Genomic DNA, 13,054 nt, shown 5'->3' on the forward strand with positions numbered 1-13,054 from the left:
GTCCCTATACTTTCAGGGCAATGTTTGTGTGGATTATTAGTAGTTTCTTGATGTCTATGTGATTTCTGGATAAAAAATATTATACTTTTTCAGAGCATTTAGCAATTAATTCATTTCGCTGAAAAAATAAATCTAGTTACTGTATCTTCGGGAACATCGTGTTGAATAAATATTGATACACGTACAAGGATTACAAGTGTTCTTCGCACCTTTAAAAGAAACCTACTGATAAACGCGATCAACTACACAACAATTACTTAGCGTTTTGCAACAAAAACAAACATACACAAAATGTATCATACAGCATGCGCTATCAGAGCGCTACTGACTATCGCTTTAGGACATCACTCGCCTGTCAGAAACTACACGTTCGTACATCGCACATTGGCACACCACACATTATGGACGCGTAGTGTGCTCTTACTCCATCCACAAGGAATTCGAATCGTACAGCAAACAATAAAGCAATAAACCATTACCAATCACTTACGGTCGCTTGCTACAGGTTGTTTACAGTGCGTTATGTGTTACGCGTAGCTCAAGAAACAAAACAGCCGTCTTATTACTTACGTATTCCGCTCCGCAAAAGGCTCCATTAGAAATTGCTGATATGATACCGTCGAAGCTTACCGTACGGATTCGGAGCTTAAAACAAGGCGAGCTTATTAACCCGCGTGATGGCACACTTATGATCCAGTTAAGATGTAATAACTTACTAACGCCCAACCTTCCTTACCCGGTACCGTACCGGTCATAGTGAAGATCGTGATCATATAATTGTGAGTAAAGGTGCCATACGGATCGGCGCATCAGAGCACTTAACTATCTAATTGTTTCTGTGTGTGTGTATGGGTCAATTTATTATTACAACGCACAGCGGACAGTGTAAAGCAACACAACGCACCATCGGAATTGTATTAATTTTCCACCACAACAAATTTCTAAATTTCACCTCCGTCTTCCGTTTTCGCCGGTGGTGGCAATTTATAAATCGCGGGATTTGAACCGGTCAAGAGCCATAGCGGCATCACGGTACGATACCCAGGGCTGGTCACGTCAGTCCTCTTCCCCGCTCCCTTCCTTTCCCTCCACACATCTTCCCTTCGTTCAACGCACCGAAACCGAAAACGCCAAATCGAGGGAAGCTTGCGCTAAAACTCACCCCCGATCGCGACGGTTCAGTGGCACTTCCGTAATGCAGCACCCGGACGTTGACTGATTGACCCGAAACGGAACGCGCTGGAAAAGCCTAGAGGCGTTGTGTTGGACCGCGTTTGGGGTAGGGAAAGAAAGAAAAAAAATGAGGTTCGCGCAATCGCAAGCACCAACAAACCAAACACCAGTGCCACACATATACGATCATACGGGTTTTCATTTTTTTTCTACATGAAGATCGCTCGTTTGCGCGCCCCCCCCCCCGTTCACAGGGCATACGCGTGCAACATACCGTCTCGGGTCCGCGTTTGCGTGTTGGTGGAAATAACAAACAAACCAGTAACTAGCAAAAGAAGAAAAAATATATATATCTGTACGAGAAAAACAGAATAAAATGCTCTCGATGAGCGCGAGTCAGCCTCGGATGGCTGATTTCGCTCGTACATCCTCCCTCTATTTTTTCCCTTTTTCGGAACTGTGTGTGTATTTTTCTCCTTTTACCACGCTTACCGAGAGCCCTGTACACACTCCCGGGTATGGTACAAATAAAAGCACACTATCATAACCACGATGCTCGGCCAGGTATGGTTGTACCCTGCTGCGCATTATACGCATATGCAGGTTGCCTGATGTTGTTGGACCGATGCGTAACATACGTAACGGAATCACCGCACTTTTCTTTTGCATAAACGAGTTTAAAACTTTGCCGTGCAATACGACAAACGTTCGAAATGTCATTTTCCAGGCAAAACAAAAATGCAAAATATCCTTTTCGACCCGTTAGACATCATCAACAACAAGTGACCTCCGCTTTCATCCAGCTGCATCAGCTCCAGCTCTTTATCACATCAAAACAAACTAATTAGCCTGCCGGAGGTTGGTGGGGTGCGGAGGGAGGGTGCTGTTTACCCACAAGCAGGGAAAAGTTCGAGCTGTTGTCTGTGCCAATTTTCACCGCATTAGCTCTGAGGGTTTTTTTTTCTATATTTTTGTTTCTTGCCAAGCGATCAAGATTTACGATCGCTCGGGCGCTAATTTTCCCACTTTCCTTGTTTGTTTTCGTTTTTGTTTTCTACACACCGTTTGCAATCTATAGCTTATCATCATCGCAAACTAACTGGATTTCTGCTCCACCAGAATGGAGGACAAGCGGATTATCTTTTTTTTTCAACTTATTACTCATAAGACTGATTAGCGGCTATGGAAGAGGTACCGAATGTGTACATTTTTTTACAAAACAAATTATTTATCTTTTAATTTATTTCTTTTCGATTGCGTTCAATGCAATTCTGTTAATATTGGATCATTTTTTATAATTTTGCTTCGAAGGTATTTATTCCAAACGTCGTAATATTGCTAAATAATTAAATTTATTTGCAAAATAAATTGATTTTCTGGTTGAAACAACCCTTAAAGAACCGGTCCTATGGTCTAATGATTGAGCGTTCAGACCAATACCCCGAAGGTCTTCGCGTGTATCTTGTCTGAAGCAACTTCAAAGATGCAGGGTTCTCGACTAACGAAGTAAAAAAAAAAGATTAGTGAATTTTTATGTAATAGAAAAGATCTAGGAATTGATCGACATCCTATTGTAAAATCCAAAATTCTTGTACAATCGCAAAAACTTACAGATTTGAAAGATGAAGATGAAAACAAACAGATAAAAACACAATAACAAGGATTAAATTGCGAAACATACACAACACAACAGTCCTTCATTTGAATCCTCTTTTCCCTCTATCTTTTCGGTATCTAACGTCAATAACTTCATGCACTTCACACAACCAGATCCCCCCAAAAAAAATAGGAAAGCCACCATAAAGTTAAGATACAAGTAACCTCAATCCCGGTTGATAATGGCAATCCATTTGGTAATAGTCACCGGGCGAGAAAAAAAATATACGCCGGAAACCTTTTGCCCCAGCAGCACCTGCATTGGTTTTGTAGTTTATTTTATCATTTCTTTTTTTTTATTTTGGCAGGAGCCCAATTTTTCCATCGTCCCACCCAAATTCCCAATCCCAATCAAATAGCACGTCCATCCCGTGTATCATCGCGGAGGAAATATAACCGCGGCAAAGGTGTGGAAGGAAACGGTGGTTGAAAATAATTTGTTAATCATCGCCAGAGAGTCATAAGTGGGGCCCCACAAAGAGCACTGGGTCTCGTACCACCACCGGACTTGCCCACCTTAGGAAATGGTCCGTTTGCTCCTATTTCCACCTCTTTTGCTAGTTCTGGTTTTTGTTGTTTTTTTTTTTGCTTCTCCAACACTTTACGAGCGTAATGTTCCTTTTTTTTCTTCTTCCCTCTCGCAATAACCTCCGTTAGCAGGTTCGCTCATCTGGCCACCCCGGGGAAGGGGGGGGTATGTGGAAATGGCGGAATGGGGTGAGGGGAGGACAGATGCGCGTGAATCATCATGGGCTTCATGCGTACAAACCGAAACGCGAAACGCACCACGTGTGTGTACCGTTTGCGTTCGGGTTTTGCTTTGGATCGCCACCGGCATCGGGGAGGGCAACACTAAGGCTTTTAGGCTAACAGCAAACCAGCAGCTCCAGCTTGGCCAGGAAAGCAGCGGTTGTTGTTTTTTTTCTTTCTTCTCTCTCTCGCCTTTCCCGTCTGTCTGACACCAGCCCAGGATCCAGGGGGCCCTCCCGGAGGGGCGCACTGTTACCCACTGTGGCGAGATGTTTCGGTTACGAAACGACCGATAATGACCAAGGCCCACAGCCTAGTCCCCAGATTTGTTGCCCCGAAGGTACCTACATCCGTGCGTGTGTTGGTAGCGCACTTTCTTCGTCTAGTTGCGTCGGGTTTTGCGTTGCCAGAAGAAGAACCTCTACCCAACACGAATACGATTTCGACAGCGATTCAACACGATTCGATTACTTCTTCTTCACCATCTTTTGATCGTGACGATAAACGATCAAAACGTTTTTTTTTACCATTGCTTGTACCCTTCGCCTTACAATCTAAACGGAACCACCGGCAAAACAACGATTCGAGATTTTTGGCAGGTGCGAGAGGTCAACAGTGAAAGACTTAATCGAACGATCCTCCAAACCACGCTGTTCGGTATGTTTTTTGGAGAAAGATTTCGCGCAAGACATGCTGTAACGGGTTTTAGCATTACGAGTTTCGAGATTCGTGCGAATCTTGTGTGAAGTTTTATTGTGAAGAAACGATCAAAATATATAGAAAATACATTGACCTGCAAATTGATTTGAAGAAATATAAATAAATATTTTACAAAATAACAAGTAATAACCATCAAATTTTGCCGTCAAAACTGGCCATAGATACGTCAATAAGAGTGATCATTCTCTCTCTTTCCTGTTGGCTTAATGACCCTTAAGGTCATGCCGGCCATTTATGACTTACTAGACTTATTTTTACCAAATAGCCGGATAGTCACTCCTTGCTACGGGGAGACGGTCTGGTAGGGATTTGAACCGGCGCCGTTTATCACATACACCAACGAACCACCATGATCATTTTAAATGTATTAAGAAGTAAACAAAAATTACCATAAATGCAATAAATAAAACGAAAATATGTTTTAACTTGATTTGAAAAATTCCTAAATATGTTAGAAAAAAATTTCAATGTTTTTCTTGCAAAAAAAACAATGAGTGCAAAAACTTCGTATAAAAAGATTGTCAAAATCACATCTTCGTATTTCAGATAAAATTCATTATTTCGCGTTTCTAATCAACCCGTCTGTCATATTCAATTCCAGTCTCGTTTATCACCTCCCCTAAAGCCCGTGGTTAAGCCAAGCATTCAAATCCAAGTATGTGTATGTGAGTTTGTGTGTGTCTACTCGCGTATTGAATCGTGTGTCGACCCTTTTGTCCCTTTTGTGACGAAAATGAAATCTTTCTCCCAACGCGCTAACAACTACATACGCGTACGAGACGTGATATCGAAATGCCCTTGTGTTTGAAATACTTCACAGGACATACAACACGGGCTCTAGCGCAGTTCCATCACGGTTGCAACGGGGAAATCATGGAATCGACAACCGGGAACCGGGATGCATACATACAAGCGCAATAACGTACAGAGGGACGCACGCTGCAAGTTCCCTTTGTACCCTGCGTGATGTGCGTTTGTTGTGTGTCACCCCTCACTCACGTACGATGCACAACGGTAGGAACATTAACATGTACACATTGTATTACTACGGAGGGGTTCCGATTTTGTGTCCTTCGGAACAGACACGGAACGGAACAGGGACATTTGGGATTGAGATTGAAAGCAAGCACATTCTGCTATAAACAGTACAAGAAGACACAATTTCTTCATTTTCAAAATTTGTGTTTTTTGTTCAGTCCAAAGACCAAACATGGGCAGCAAAATATAAAAATGCGATTAACTGTATCCGCCAGCATCTGGCACCGGGGCAATTAGCATTTTCCTTCGTGCTATAAGAATTCAAAGCATTCCTCTCAAACCCCTTCCTGCAAAACCGTGATCGGGAAACCTCGCGCGATCGGGATCGTCTACGAAAACGATTTTCCAAACATTCCAGTTATGTCCGGTTCCGGGGCCGTTCCATCGAGTGGGGAGGGCAGTTGCGCCTAATGTCGGTTTTCCAATCGGTCGGTCCAAAGCTTCACCGACGCATCCGTACAGCACCGCCAACAACAACAACAACAACAACACTACGGGTTGCGCTTTTCCATCGGGGCAATTATAGGTAGTAGCATTATTATTGTTATTAGCACTGCACAGTGCTACACGGTTGTGTAGGCATATACTGCTCGTTGGCATAATGGTGCATTACCTGATTTCTTCTGCTGTGCTTCTCGAATTTGGCTCCCTGAAATTTGTACGCCGCTGGATGGATCCGCGGCTGGATGATGTGTTTTGCTTCAACCCCTGGCACACGGGGCAGGCAACACCAAAAATTTCCTTCGCTTTTCCCTTCTTCTTGGTGACCCTCACCCGAGAGAGAGAGAGAGAGAGCGTTGTTGTCGGTGGATGATGTTTTCCTCACTTTTTTTGTTTCTCCAAAAATCAAAAACGATCTAATATGCACGGTTCGATCCGGGGGGTTGTTCACCAGCGCTATCTTTCACGCACCCGAACACACAACACAACTCTGCACACCAAACGCACCAACTATTCGAGACTTTGAAAATTAAGTTTTTGACTCTTTTTTTATTGCTCTTTCTCACTTTGGTTTTTTTATTCTTTGGAACACTAGCGAACACTATCACAAAACTGTTGGGTTAAAACTGTAAAACAAAAAAAGGAATGTATGTTTATGTTATTTTGGCGTTTTCGTAATCCTTCTTTCGATCGCTGTAGTAATGATTTTAAACGGACGATTTCTAGATGTTTACTAGATTAGAATTGTTCTTTTCTTATTCGTACACCGTACTATAGTGTTGCACATACTAAAAAAATAGATTGGTACTAGGTACGGCACATTTCAACTTTTTTTTATCAAAAAATTAAGATAATCTTTAAAACAAACCTAAAATTACTAAACAAAATATGAATGCTTCTATTCGCAATGCAACAATGTTTTGATCAATCCCGTTAGCTGCGTTTCGGAAAATTATTCCCAATTCAACGAACTTGATGGACTCTCGATTTGCCGTTAACTTGCCACTTGCAATCAAACGCGCTATAATTTTCACCTAATTTTTTTTTTCCTAGCGTACGAAAACACAAGCGAACAACACGCGCATTCTCTTGCCACACGTGATTCGATGTGATGAATCGAAAACTATCTCACACTACCCTTACAAAGCGACACAAAGCGCGCGTTCGACTTGTTGACGCGGATGCAAACACTTCGGAAAATTAGACAACCTCTGCGCAAGGACGCCGGAACAAGCACCGGTGCATACGTTAAATAACCGATATTGTGTCCATGCAATGCAACTGTAGACACACAAACACACGGTATTGTTGCCAGCTTTACCGTAGTAGAAGAACACTTCCAAACAGATTGCACGTTGCAAAAATTTTATGGCGCGTTTTCAAAAGCAGCGAAGACAGCGAAAAGTACACCCTGTTCGCTTTGTAACGCGCAAAGTTAGATTAAAACTGGCGTGGAAATGCGTTGTGCTGTTGGTTGGATGTGGACTGTCGGAAAAAGCCGAACGACACCCGAAGCTCGGTGTGCTGTAGGGGTGAAAGAGATAGCACATCGGTACGAGTCTACCATACGCTTCACTCCAACGAAAAACGTCCGAACGATGACTATAATCCCTAGCGGTTGGTACAGTAATTTTCTAATGAAGAAATATTTTGAAAAACTGAGGTTTAACCGATAGATGTTTTATGTCATATGTATCAATGGTTTGCATATAATTAAACCCTTATTTTTATAGATGTTAAAAAGTTAAAAAAATATGAAAATGTCTCTTACTTTTCAAATTTAATTTAATGTTTTAAGTTAATAATCAATTGACATAATTTTTAATAAAAAATAAACCTACATCAATGCAATATTGCCTAGCTGTTCAGCATGAAAGAAGCCTCAAAATTCAACGCTAAAATCAGGGCTGATTCAAACTCCTGGCCAGGTGGTGTATGTGGTAGCGACTTCAATCTTATACGGCAGGACCGGGAGTCAAATCTCACCAGGATCGTAGTCCTCATACGAAGGACTGACTATCCTGCTAGCTATCCATGTAGCTATTTTCCGGGTGTCGGGTTATGCGTCGAGAAATGACAGTTTCATATGAAAATTGCTTATTACCTGCTAATCATTGAAGGCATATAATAAAGACAAATTATTCAATAAAACAAATTTTTAGTTTATCTTCTAACAAATAACAAAGTGTGGCACCACTAACCATTTTCTACAAAACACATCGACAACCCCTAATTTTGATGGTACGTTTAACTACCACCTAACAGCAATTTCAAAAGCCCACAGCGCCATCTAGCGAACAATAGCTGTAACAGGAATTATTTCAATTCACTGTTTCATTGCTAACGTAGTTACGCCGTGTTACGTGTGCTAATGCTACGAATGCAACTAATAAAAACTTCCAAAAGAAAAAAAACGCCTTTTACATGTGCTAATGCTACGAATGTAACTAATAAAAACCTCCAAAAGAAAAAAAAGTTACCCAAAACCATCCGATGGCTCAAATCGAAAGAAGTACATGTGTAAATCATTATTTTACTGCAACATGACACTCGTTATCAACGGTTAAGAACATACATTGGAAAACGATTACCCAAAAACCGCATTGATGACCTGCGTACCAAATTTGGCAATCGAACGCAGGCAGTGTATTGCAAAAGAATGCCTTCCCATGGTCATACACGATTACACTATCACACCGGGTAATACGACGACCACTACCTTTTGTGTTTTTATTTCTTATCGTTCATTAGCTACCACAAGACAGAATATGTTTTGCGCGTTCACACCACCGTCCAATACATCCGTTTTCAGCTACTTTACATTTCGTACCGGTGCGATAAGACGCCTGACAGGCGAATAGATTCTGGAGTGTGGTTCGGTTTGTATTATTTTTATTGCGAGGAAAGAGAGAAATAACATTGTTGAGATTTGGTTCGCGTGCCATCTAGAGCTTCCTAAGCAGTGCTTCAGCTTCCCTTTGTGCCTCCCGATCATCGGCCGTACTAAAATGGAAGATCTTTGTTAGCCTTCCCTCACAGCTCCACAACTCCAGTACTTACCGTGGAGCAAGTTGATTTGCTGCTAGTTCGAGAAATGGACGAGCTTTCTTCGGTTCCTTCAGTGCAATGTACGTGTCGCCCAGCATGAGATGATTTAATGGGAAAAAGTTCGGTTGTATATTTTCCGCACACAAAAAATACTCTAACGCATCCTCGTACGACGCATCCGGTATGTCGTTGGTAAAGGTGTGGATCATCTTCTTCTGAAACCAGGCCAATCCGGCCAGCTTGTGATAGAACCGACCGAGCACAAACCACGCGTATGGATCATTTGCGTCCAGTTCGGTTGCCTGGCGCAGATGGCGCAATACCGTGCTCAGCTGTAGGACACGCTCCTTAAGCCCTTCGATGCCGGACTTTTCCGCAAGAAATATGGCGTAGTATTTGTGAGCGGAAGCCGCAGTTGGTTCCATGGCAAGACCTTGCTTCGCATACTCAAAACCTTCGTATATGAACGCATGCAGCTCTTTAGCTTTCTTCTCGTCAACGGCAAGCTCGCGTACGATCGAGTAGATGACGCGGCACAGCCTCCATACCGTCTCATATTCCGTGTCCTTGAAACCCAGGCGGAAGAAACATGTTTTCAAGTTTAATTAAAACACCAACCTAACGGTACCGTACCCAGCGTCAAGTTCGTCTAATCTTACCTTACTGTGCTTCCTGCTCAGCAGCACCTCGTATGACTCGCGAAACTTGCACTCAGCAAACAGCTGATCGGCTTCCACGAAGCTTTCCGCCATGCTGCCAGTTGGAATGGTTTAGCGCAACTGTCCGCTTCTAGCGACCTCCACACTGCAGAACCAGTTTCACCACAAGAGGTCTTATGTTGCCCGTGACTCCCTCCACAAGAAACGCTCCTCTTCTATGCGTGCTCCACGATGATTCTATTTAATACACACGACAGTGGATCGTCTTCTCTCGCTCTCATCGGCCATCAGCGCTTATCTCCGTTTTGGCGAACATTTCCGTCAACGGTACCCAGCATTTGTACCCATCTGTTTGGATGGGTCACATTTTGCGATTTCATTAAATGACTAAGCGAGTTCGTACCGCTTTGTTCGACTTCCGACTGGACGAGCATAACGAAATCTGACACCCACCCCCCTCGTTGTAGCACGTGAATCACACATCAGTGCACCAGACGCATCGGCAAATGTGCAACAGAAGCTAGTGCCAAAACGGAATCAGTATTTGTTTTCCTGCCTTATCTTTCGCGATAACAGACATGCGTGAGCGCCGTTTATTTTGTGTTCCCTTGATGCATTTTGACGGTCGCTCAAAGAGTTCATTCGTGTTGGGTTGAAAAACTTATCTTTAAACCACTACCAGAAAAAGTTTTATTTTGCACCTTTGGCAGAGAGGCAACACGATAAGAAGTTAATAGGGGGGGATTGCGATGCTTTTAAATCATCTTTGCCAATGTAACCGATAAGCAACCATCCGATAAGACCGGGTCAAGATGTATTGTTTTACCTTTCGGGCAGGAATTCAAACGTAGGCTATTAGCCTTCTAGAAGTAAAGGTTTCAATTTGCCACGAGTAGCTAATCACGATGGGAGGGCAACACAAACTTAGTGCAAAAACATTAATTACATCACGGTAAGAATTAATTACTTCAATACCTTCCCCCATGACCACGTAAGGTTAGGAGGTTACGATCAGTTTCTCTTGATTCTCTAAGATACTGGAATAAATTGCATAGAATTTGTACGCTCGTTCATTTCACATGCGATGTTTTATTTTATTGGAAAAAGGAAACACGCATTGTTTTTTTTTTCTTTTTTCAAAAATCAACAAATGCATTTTGTACACTTTTCTGTCGATAATTTTAGCGCGTGATCGATTTCTAAAACAATTTAAAACGAAATAAAAAGAACAGTATCCGGATACACGCAACACTTAACATTACCTTGTCACATTAAAAATCATTTCTAAGCGTACTTAACGGTCGTCCCCATACACCGGGTCTACCGGGGTCGGTCGCATGTATGGCAAAACGGATGATGGTAACGCAGACCCCTCCAGTACACACCTCTGGGCCACGGCCGAAATTTGCGCCTACCTTTTCCTACAGTTTCTTCAACAGTTCGGTGGCCTCTTCGCGGCAGATCCGGTCGTCGTCGCAGCGCACTTCCACGGCAGCACCACGATCGAGCCACACTTTTGCTTCGGCCGGTTGCTTTAACGCCAGATAGCACTTGCCAAGGTACAGCCAGTTCAGGGCGTAAAAGTTAGGCTTGATGTTTTCAGCCTTGGTGAAACATTCCAGTGCATCCTCGTACGAAGCGGTCGGTGGATTTGGTGCGATCGACGTGATGAGCTTGCGTGTGATCCAGTTCACCTCGGATAGTTTGTAGTTGAACTGTCCCAGCATATGCCAAATGCCGGAATCGGACGTCCCATTCAAGCTGACGGCACGCTGGAAATGTTTCTGCACGTTTTCCAGCTGCTTGATACGCTCGGTCACACCGTCCAGGGTTGCCTTCTCGGCCAATATGGCACCGTACCACTTGTTGGCCCCGAAGTTATCCCCATCCGTTTCCAGGGCCGCAGACACATGGTCGAACGCTTCGCGGCAAAGTGTCTCCTTCTCGTCGCTGACGGTGGATTGTTTCGAAAGGAAAAACACACTCCTTGCCAGACGCCACTTCACTTCACAGCTGTCTTTGTCCTGCCGATTTGGGAAAAACAGAACGATTTTTTCTTATTCAAAAACCAACGTTAACACGTGTCACAATGTTGTTCACTTACCGACAACTTCTGGATCATGTCCAGCGACTCCTGGAACTCGCAATTATCGAACATCTCGTCGATCAGCTTCAGTTCCTCCGCGGACATGGTGACAAACTTGCGATTATCGATTGTTTACGAGCTGACGAACGCGAACAGGGCAACAGTGCCGTGGCTGAGGGTTTCCGTGTTCCGTGTGTCGTGCACCGAAAAGTCAAACCGTCACGTCAGAACGGGAGACCGTTGGAAAGTAAAACTGCGATGCGTAAAAGTCGCGACAGTCCCACCAACCACAGTTATATTCGCTACGAAAAATGTGCCACCCTCGTGCCACTTAGCTGGTCGTAGTGCAACGTCTAATCACAAACACATTGCAATACGAACGAACGAACGAACAAACGAACGAACGGAACCACAGTACGGAGGGAAAATGGTCCGACAAATATGGTACCGAGTTGTGGGGGGAAGGGATACTCGTTTTATCAGAAAACACCGGCAAAATCGTCATCACCGTATCGGAAGCGTTTTGGTTTGCGTGAAGTTCTACGATTTCACTGCCACTTGAAGTGGAAGCGCAACTCCATGAGTGCAACAACTCTGGTGCTCTCCGGTTGCATTTGGTAAAACACGTTGACCAATGAATATGCAACGATTTTGAATTTTGAAATCAGCTATGCTTCTCTGTCTGGAAATGTAGCTAAGTTCAAGTAAGTTATGTATTTTATTCCTAACATTATCATTTGTGTAGAGGTATTTCATTCGTTAATTGAAATTTATTATAAGAATTATTAAACTTTTCCACTACTGTTTCTAAAATATACCTGTTCTGTGTTCTGTGAATAAACCATGGAGACATGTGGTATTACTTGCTGCTACGAAACGTGGAGACCATTGACGAACCACTGTGCACCACATGTTTGTTTTTGAAAAAAATAATTATTTTGTAGTTTTAATAGGACAGCTGGCGGATTTCTTATTGCCAATATATGACTTATAAATTGATAAACAATCAATAGTAACAGTTTTATCTAACACAATAAATACAATTTAAATAAAATCTGCTTCTGGAGGAACTCTACTGTTGGCGGGAAAATCCTCCATTCTTCCTTTTTAGTATGCATGTATTATAAAAAGTTTTTGAATTGAAAACCTCCATGTAAATCGATCAGATCAAATACAGATAATCTTGATTATTAGTTCTTTAGGTTTCCAGAATTATTTAAATCGTCGAATGCTGCAGCTACAAAAGATTACTTTTTCGTAAAATCTTTTAAACTGGTTATAAAATGGAAAAGTGTCTGAGGAAATCTAAAATTAAACACTAAAAACTATTGAATTGTCCAAAAACAAAGCTAAATTTGACGATACGATAAGATGGTATATTACATTTATTATACTACGTTAAAACCAACATTTTATTAAAAAAAATTATTAAAAACGGTGTGCATCAAATCCGGAATGTTTTGATAGCTTTTTAATTAGACTA

General features: G+C 42.5%; 3 protein-coding genes across 5 annotated transcripts in view; all 3 read right to left on the reverse strand.

The window, feature by feature from the left end:
* The window catches only part of LOC125770250 (RNA-binding protein 24-B-like), a 45,014-nt gene extending 37,773 nt beyond the window's left edge, over positions 1 to 7,241 (reverse strand). Inside the window, exons 1-2 of one of the 3 annotated variants that reach the window (XM_049439652.1) lie at positions 7,100 to 7,241; positions 5,951 to 6,404 (exon numbers count right to left, since the gene is read on the reverse strand). The gene's annotated coding sequence lies outside the window, so the exon portion shown is untranslated. The other 2 variants (XM_049439653.1, XM_049439654.1) reach the window with 2 other exon arrangements.
* A 1,238-nt stretch (positions 7,242 to 8,479) lies between these two features.
* LOC125770267 (regulator of microtubule dynamics protein 1-like) lies at positions 8,480 to 10,469 on the reverse strand. The gene is made up of 3 exons (XM_049439672.1): positions 9,486 to 10,469; positions 8,839 to 9,392; positions 8,480 to 8,781 (listed from the first exon to the last, which is right to left on the reverse strand). The coding sequence occupies exons 1-3, from the start codon at positions 9,576 to 9,578 to the stop codon at positions 8,724 to 8,726; spliced, it is 705 nt and encodes a 234-aa protein (XP_049295629.1). The 5' UTR covers positions 9,579 to 10,469; the 3' UTR covers positions 8,480 to 8,723.
* Positions 10,470 to 10,554: 85 nt separating this feature from the next.
* LOC125770268 (regulator of microtubule dynamics protein 1-like) lies at positions 10,555 to 11,885 on the reverse strand. The gene is made up of 2 exons (XM_049439673.1): positions 11,590 to 11,885; positions 10,555 to 11,509 (listed from the first exon to the last, which is right to left on the reverse strand). Exons 1-2 carry the CDS (start codon positions 11,674 to 11,676, stop codon positions 10,907 to 10,909), a joined length of 690 nt encoding a protein of 229 aa, XP_049295630.1. The 5' UTR covers positions 11,677 to 11,885; the 3' UTR covers positions 10,555 to 10,906.
* Between the last annotated feature and the right edge of the window lie 1,169 nt (positions 11,886 to 13,054).

Source organism: Anopheles funestus, chromosome 3RL (genome assembly GCF_943734845.2).
Source record: "Anopheles funestus chromosome 3RL, idAnoFuneDA-416_04, whole genome shotgun sequence".
NCBI classification, from domain to species: domain Eukaryota; kingdom Metazoa; phylum Arthropoda; class Insecta; order Diptera; family Culicidae; genus Anopheles; species Anopheles funestus.

What these genes read in the sequence shown, in the direction of transcription:
- LOC125770267 (XM_049439672.1), bottom strand. Translation starts at nt 9,578, where the DNA reads ATGGCGGAAAGCTTCGTGGAAGCCGATCAGCTGTTTGCTGAGTGCAAG. An exon ending in TGAGCAGGAAGCACAGTAAG is followed by an intron (nt 9,393 to 9,485) that starts GTAAGATTAGAC and finishes CTGGGTTTCAAG; the next exon opens with GACACGGAATATGAGACGGT. An exon ending in GCAAATCAACTTGCTCCACG is followed by an intron (nt 8,782 to 8,838) that starts GTAAGTACTGGA and finishes CTTCCATTTTAG; the next exon opens with TACGGCCGATGATCGGGAGG.
- LOC125770268 (XM_049439673.1), bottom strand. Translation starts at nt 11,676, where the DNA reads ATGTCCGCGGAGGAACTGAAGCTGATCGACGAGATGTTCGATAATTGC. An exon ending in ACATGATCCAGAAGTTGTCG is followed by an intron (nt 11,510 to 11,589) that starts GTAAGTGAACAA and finishes CCAAATCGGCAG; the next exon opens with GACAAAGACAGCTGTGAAGT.